Source organism: Cinclus cinclus, chromosome 2 (assembly GCF_963662255.1).
Source record: "Cinclus cinclus chromosome 2, bCinCin1.1, whole genome shotgun sequence".
Lineage (NCBI taxonomy): Eukaryota > Metazoa > Chordata > Aves > Passeriformes > Cinclidae > Cinclus > Cinclus cinclus.
In genome coordinates this window covers 73,197,346-73,204,803 of record NC_085047.1, presented here as the reverse complement: position 1 = coordinate 73,204,803, position 7,458 = coordinate 73,197,346, and the positions used below count along the sequence as shown (strand labels likewise).

General features: G+C 37.5%; 1 protein-coding gene across 1 annotated transcript; it reads left to right on the top strand.

Annotated features, from left to right (window-relative positions):
• The first annotated feature begins 4,631 nt into the window (after window positions 1-4,631).
• On the top strand, window positions 4,632-7,154 carry SLITRK6 (SLIT and NTRK like family member 6). The gene has a single exon (XM_062514812.1). The coding sequence runs from the start codon at window positions 4,632-4,634 to the stop codon at window positions 7,152-7,154; it is 2,523 nt and encodes an 840-aa protein (XP_062370796.1).
• Window positions 7,155-7,458: the final 304 nt, after the last annotated feature.

Here is a 7,458-nt window from a genome sequence, read left to right as displayed (position 1 = left end):
CATTTTCCTGTAGCTGTACTGGATCTGCTAATTACTTGTTTATGAGCACAAGGAAAACAATACCTTAAGCATGATACATGCCTTAAAAATGCCCTTCCCCAAACCAGACCGTTTTTTATCAAAGCAGTATTTCATGGAAATACAATGCAATCTCACATGGACAGATACCAACACTGTGCTAACATCTGTAAAACAGACAATTACAGTCAACCCAGCCTTCTTCCTACAGAACAAGATGGGCAGATTTAAAAAGGGATCATGGCAGTCATTGTGCGAGCATGCACACTAATATTCCATATTTTATTTTCTCCAAATAAAATATGTGCAACTGTGCATACTCACCCCTACCCCAGTCTGAGGGTGGACTGGATTGAGAGCTTTACAGTCCCATTTATATATTTGAATAATTCTGCACTTCAACATGATAGACATATTTTCCAGAGGACAAAGTTTCCCTTGTGACGTTTTGTGGAGTCTCTTTGGACTGGAATGCTTTCCAGTTTCTAAAGCAAGCATTTGCAGATACAAACTAAATGCAAGGTCTGCCCAAGAGAACAAACTGCAAGAGCTGCAGTGGATGTTTACTGTTTTGCAAAATCGGGCATTAACAGTCCTTAAGCAATCTAGAAGATATTTAGCTGACTTTTACTTTCTGAGGCTGACTTAGATAAGGGGAAAGGGAGGTGAGAGAAATTGCAGGAGGAGGAGGAGCTGATCTGTCTCAAGGTGGAGCTGTATCTTGTATTAAATGACATTGGCAGATTAAAGCTCTCTAGTGGGGAAGGGCTTAAAGGCTGAGTCAAAAGCCAAGAAGTCTCTTTATTTACGCCTACCTCCCAGCCCCAGGCAATCTGACTAATAACAAACTGAGCTAACAAGAAAGACTAGAAAGAACAGAGAGAGCACAGGAGCAGCTTGCATCTAAAAACCTGACAAACCAAGTGATCAAGTCAAGCTCTGCTGAGCATCTTGTTTGTTTACCGCATCCAAATGCTTGCAAACAGTTAACTATATGCAGAAAAGTCAGCCTAGCTGTGAAGTATGCTGTGAATTTTAATTGAGGAAAAAGGACAACTGCTTACAGGATGGTCTGACGTGCACCGCTGCCTGGAAGATTTTTTCAATCGAACGCTTTGTACTTTGTCTTCTGAACAAGGATTTTAACTTTATGGAGCTGTAGCATTACCGGAGCTTGCAGCAAAGGGAAACTCAAAAGAAAGTGTGCGTTTTTCAGAGGGGAAAATTACATTACATGGAAACAGCTGCTCCAACTGTGCATTGCTGAGTGTACCAGAGAGTGTTGCTGCTGTACAGGTAAGAAAGACTCCAGTTAGTTAATTAGCTAAACACATGAGAATTTCATTTCTCAGTACAAGTTAAATTTATTTTTCTGCATGATTTTGTATAAGATTTATGTTAAATTATGGCAGTTTATACTGTATTTTGAACAGTTTGCAGGCACATTTATTCAAACTTTACTGTGTTACTCTGTAGAATATATGCATTAAGGGAATGCTGTTTTTCAATCCCTTGGGGGAGAGGAATGCATGTTTGGTTTTTTTTCCTCAAGTGCAAAAGTGGTATTAAATGCATCATCTGACTGTGATTCCCTTAAGAATTTAATAAAAAACCCCAAAGGCTTTTAGAAATTGCTAATTCTTAGCTTGGGGTTTCGAAAATCGTCAACATACAAACTTCTTTTTTAAAATAGCTGAAATAAAACAATCAACCCCCAAGCAATAATGAAACAAGCATTTCGATGTTTTAAAACCAAATCAATTGGTACTTAGCAAGCATGAGATGTCTTTGCTGTAAGGTGACTACTTCTGGAAGTATTCAACTTTACCTCATAGAAAGAACTGTGACATTTTTTAGTCTTTTAGAATTCCTATACAGTTTAGTTACAGCATGAAGTCAAGCAGTGACTTACATGAAAGGAGATAAAGTAAAAAAAACACTTAAGTTATCATGTGGAATTTGTTGAAAGACCTCACTACATGAAAAGGTCAGTTTTTCAAGTCTTTCAAATGACATTTTGTTGTGTTGTGATTTCTTTCAGTTAAATGTTAATAATCTGTTACATGAGAGAAATTTTTATTTTACAATAGCAGCCCACTGAGGACTTCATTACATTTTTCTGGGTGTTTAGAAAAAGAAAAAAAAAGACTGAAGAAAGGGAAAAAGAATACAAGTCTCCTATTAATTTTTATTGCATGCCTATATATATATGTGAGAGAGAGTTCTGGCTGTGCTTCTTACAGAAGTATGAGGATGATTAAAATGTGAATGTTGGTTACAAATGGTTACAAATGTTGTTACTTTCATCTCTGAGGGGAGGGTTTTCTTTTTTATAATCTGATTTCTCAATATGCAATAGAATTCAGCATGCCTTACAGATTTTTTTTTTTTAATTTTAATTTTGCTCAGGGGCTTTATAAATGTTGCTTGAATTTGATGCAGATTGATGCTAGAATTTCTAATGAGAAAAAGTGTGCAGAAATAAAGTTGTATTAGTCATAGTGTAGGTTTGAAGCTGGCATCTGTGTCAAGAGCTTGTATTTTTTACTTTGGGTCACTGGAAAGGATAGTGATGCCTGTAAAGCAAGATTGAGTCTCTAGCATGATATGATCCTAGAATTATTCTGCATACTTCAAAATAACATCTTGACATGATGTGTCTTATCCAATACTTCTTGGGAAGAGACTTAAAGGCATATATATTAAACATAGGAAACTAGATTTCAAGGAGGGTGATGTGAGACAACAAAATTATATTGCAACTACTGAAACAAAGATAAGAACTCGTATTTAAGGACCCTTTTTCTCACACTGTGAATTGCACTTACTACTTCTAAACTCATATTTCTACTTTCACTTATCAGAAGCTACTAATGGAGAAAAACAGAATTCACTGTGCACACATTTGCTATTGTTCTTTGTGTGTGTGTGTAACACTCATGCCACAGCATTAAAGTGCCTGCATGTGTAAAGTTTTGCAATCTGTCCTAAGGGAAACCTTGGGAAATAGTGTTTCTAGTAACCAAGGTGCCTGATACTTAAAATATGCATTGATGAGATGCCAAATCATATGGCCACACTATGAAAATGTTCATGTATGTAGTTGAATTGATCCTTGTAAAAGGTTCTAATCTTGTAGAAACTAGCACAGCTGGTTGTGTAGTGACATTCTGTACTTCATGTTTCAATAGCTTCGTTTGAAAGGTTCTGATCTTTATTAGATAGATTACTTAAGAATCTTGCTTAGTTCAGTCCTCAAATAAATAGCACACCCCATAAATATTACTCTTTAAAAAATCATCCATTGTATTTCAGAGGGGTTTTTTTGTTATTATTTACCCTTTTGGAAATGTGGAAATAGTTAACTAAATATTATAAACAGTAATTTCACTCTACCTTATATATCAAGAAAGACCATTGGCCTTGCTTATTAGCCAGCCTTGACAGAAAGAAACAGAGAATCTTCTCATAGACTGTCGGACAAACTAATTCAAATAATAATAAATGACTGATTTAAACATCTAAATGTTTCTTGAAAGTACATAGCTGTATTGTAATGATGCATTTATCAAGTGTTTAAAAGTTTAAGATCAGATTGAAGCGTGATAATTATATTACATAACATGGTTGATACTGGTGATAATTTTTAATTTGTAAAGCACAGTCAGTTCCATGTACATTTCACTGTGGAAAATGATTATAATCTTTGGGAGGAGACTAAAGATTAGTCTCAAAAAAAGTTGCCCCTTGCTTGCTTGTTTCTTCTGTCATGTACTGCGTTGTTAATGTTAATGTGTATGTATGTGTACGTATGTGTATGTAATTAACATGTTAATTGTGTATGTATGTTTTTGTATGTATATTACATGCAAACATTACATTGCTGTGTGCTGTGGCCCCCCTTTCACCCACAAACCACAACATATGCATTAAAATTTAAGCAAAGAGAGATGATTACTTTGTCTACTAATTTTTCAGTTTGTGGGTACGAGGATTTCAGAGGAAATATCCTTTCGTTTCCATACTTAATGCAGAACCATAGAGAGATACCCTGCATCCTGACAGAATGGGCTTTTGCTCACAGTTCATTACTGATCCAAACCAAATCTTATTTTTTCTCTTCAGCAGCTGGGTAACATTAATTTAATCTTAGCAAGAGACTCTTAAAATGTGCAGTGCTATGTCATGACATAAAACAATGGTTCAAAATATTATATTATCTTCGACATAAGTTGATTGGGATGGTAAATTATTAGTGCTGTCCACTGGCAGTCTATATAGTGTATCAATAAAACCAACACACTCCTTATTACTTCCTACTTTCGATAACAGCATGAAAGTACTTCAGATTTGTCCTTATGACTCTGTTTATTCATTCAGTACATTAAATTAGATATATATTCTCTAATTAGAAAATAATTCAAGTATTTTGCATGATATGATATGGTTTGGAAAGTTAAATAGTTCAATGACAAGCATTAGGAATGTTTTTTTCTTCCTGTTGCACCAGGGAAAACAAAAAAAAAACAAACAAAAACAACCCCAAACCCTTTGAAAATATAACTCTATTATTTGTCTTTTTTTTTTTTTTAATATATAAGCTGCAGGACAAGATGAAGCTTTGGATTTTTGTTCTGTGCTCAATTGTGGTTGCATCTGATCCTTTCCAGTCACAGCCTTCTTTTTCTTCAGTCAGAGGATCTTGTCAGAGTTTGTGTTCCTGTGAAGAAAAGGACGATACCATGATTATCAACTGTGACAAAAGAGACATCAAGATGATATCAGAAATAAATGTCCCACCATCACGGCCTTTCCATCTTAATCTGTTAAACAATGGTCTGAGTATGTTACACGCGAATGATTTTGCTGGCCTTGTTAATGCCATTTCTCTGCATCTTGGTTTTAACAATATAGCAGATATTGAGCCTGGGGCTTTCAATGGTCTCAGCCTTCTTAAGCAACTTCATATCAATCACAATTCTTTGGAAACACTTAAAGAAGATACATTTAATGGATTGGAAAATTTGGAGTTTCTTCAAGCAGACAACAATTTCATCACAGTGATTGAAGCAAGTGCCTTTAGCAAGCTCAACAGGCTTAAAGTGCTTATTTTGAATGATAATGCTATTGAGTATCTTCCTCCAAACATATTTCGTTTTGTGCCATTGACCCATTTAGATCTGCGTGGAAACCAATTACAGACACTGCCCTATGTTGGCTTTTTGGAACACATTGGAAGAATACTAGACCTTCAGCTGGAAGACAATAAATGGGCCTGTAACTGTGATTTGTTGCAGCTGAAGATATGGCTAGAAAACATGCCACCTCAGTCCATAATAGGTGATGTTGTATGCAACAGTCCTTCAGTTATCAAAGGCAGCATATTAAGTCGGCTGAAAAAAGAATCACTTTGCCCCACCCATCCTGTTAATGAACTTGAAGACCCTTCAGGATCACTGCCCTTGGTTGTAACCACCTCTATCAGTGATAATCATCTATCTACTAAGGTGATTCCTCTCCTGAAAGCTCCTACTAAAGAACCAAATTTAATGCTTCATACTTCTAAGCCTACTACATTTCCAGGAATCTCTTGTCCTGTCCCTTGTCACTGCACCAGCCATATGCTCTCAGGAGTTCTTATGCACTGCCAGGAGCGAAATATTGAAAGCTTGTCTGATTTAGGACCCCCTCCTCCAAATCCTAAAAAGCTTATCCTAGCTGGAAACATTATTCAGATGCTATTGAAATCAGATCTTGTGGACTATGGCAGCCTGGAAATGCTTCACCTGGGGAACAATCGCATTGAGATCCTTGAGGAAGGTTCCTTTATGAATCTGACTAGACTACAGAAACTATATCTCAATGGCAATCATCTTACAAAGCTAAGTCAGAATCTCTTCCTTGGCCTTCAGCACCTTGAGTACTTGTACCTTGAATATAATGCCATCAAAGAAGTTTTGCCAGGGACATTTAATGTAATGCCAAAACTGAAAGTTCTATACCTAAATAACAACCTTCTTCAGGCTTTGCCACCCCATATCTTTTCAGGTGTTCCCCTCACCAGATTAAATCTGAAAACAAACCAATTTGCTCATTTGCCTGTGAGCAATGTCTTGGATGAACTGGATAAGCTGGTACAAATTGAACTTGAAGACAACCCTTGGGACTGTACTTGTGATTCAGTTGGACTGCAAAAATGGATACAAAAATTGAGTAAGAATACCATGATGGGTGATATTTTTTGTAAATCTCCTGGGCACTTAGCAAAAAAAGAATTGAAGTCCCTAAACAGTGAAGTCTTGTGTCCAGATTTAATAAACAGCCCGGCCCTACCAACCCATGCCAGTTTTGTAGTTGTGACAACTTCTTCTCCTACTGCCAGCACTGCAGACACCATCCTGCGGTCCCTTACAGATGCTGTCCCACTTTCTGTTCTAATATTAGGACTGCTCATTGTGTTTATAACTATTGTATTTTGTGCAGCAGGAATAGTTGTTCTTGTTCTGCACCGGCGCCGAAGATGCAAAAAGAAACAAGTGGATGAACAAGTGAGGGACAGCAGCCCTGTCCACCTTCAGTACAGCATGTACGGGCACAAGACAACACATCACACCACGGAGCACCCAGCTGCGACTCTCTATGAGCAGCGAATCGTTACCCCCATGGTTCAGGTGTACCACAGCCCCTCCTTCAGCCCCAAGCATACTGAGCAGCAGCAGGAGGAGGGAAGCGAGAAGGAAGCTAATGATTCTAAATATCTTCGCCGAAGTCTCCTGGAAAGAGAGAACAGTTCACCACTTACAGGTCCAAATGTCAAATACAAGGCTACAGATCAGTCTGCTGAATTTCTGTCTTTTCAGGATGCTAGCTGCTTGTATAGAAACATTCTTGAAAAAGAGAGAGAACTGCAGCAACTAGGGATCACAGAGTACCTAAGAAAAAATATTGTCCAGCTCCAGCCTGACATGGAAGTTCATTATCCTGGAACACATGAAGAATTGAAGCTAATGGAGACACTCATGTACTCCAGGCCCAGAAAGGTTTTTCTAGAACAAACTAAAAATGAGTATTTTGAGCTCAAGGCTAATTTACATGCTGAGCCTGACTATCTGGAAGTCCTGGAGCAGCAAACGTGAAGTGATAATACATTGGGCTGGGGCCGAATTTCTGTGATTTGACTTTAAGGTGGAATCACTGTAAATAAAAGTGCCTTATAATAACATGTCAACAGTCAGAACTTTAGCACAGCAGTAATCCTAGCAAAATAAAACTCAGGGATCACTGTGGGAAGCCATGGGGTTGTGTGCAGACAGTATGTCGCACCCCAAGTTAAACAAGAATTTTGTGTGATTGGACTGTGGGAGGAAGATTGCTTATTGCACTATTCCTCATTTTGAAAAGGTGTGTATACCACTCTGGGTTCTGTTCTCTGTTTCCCAA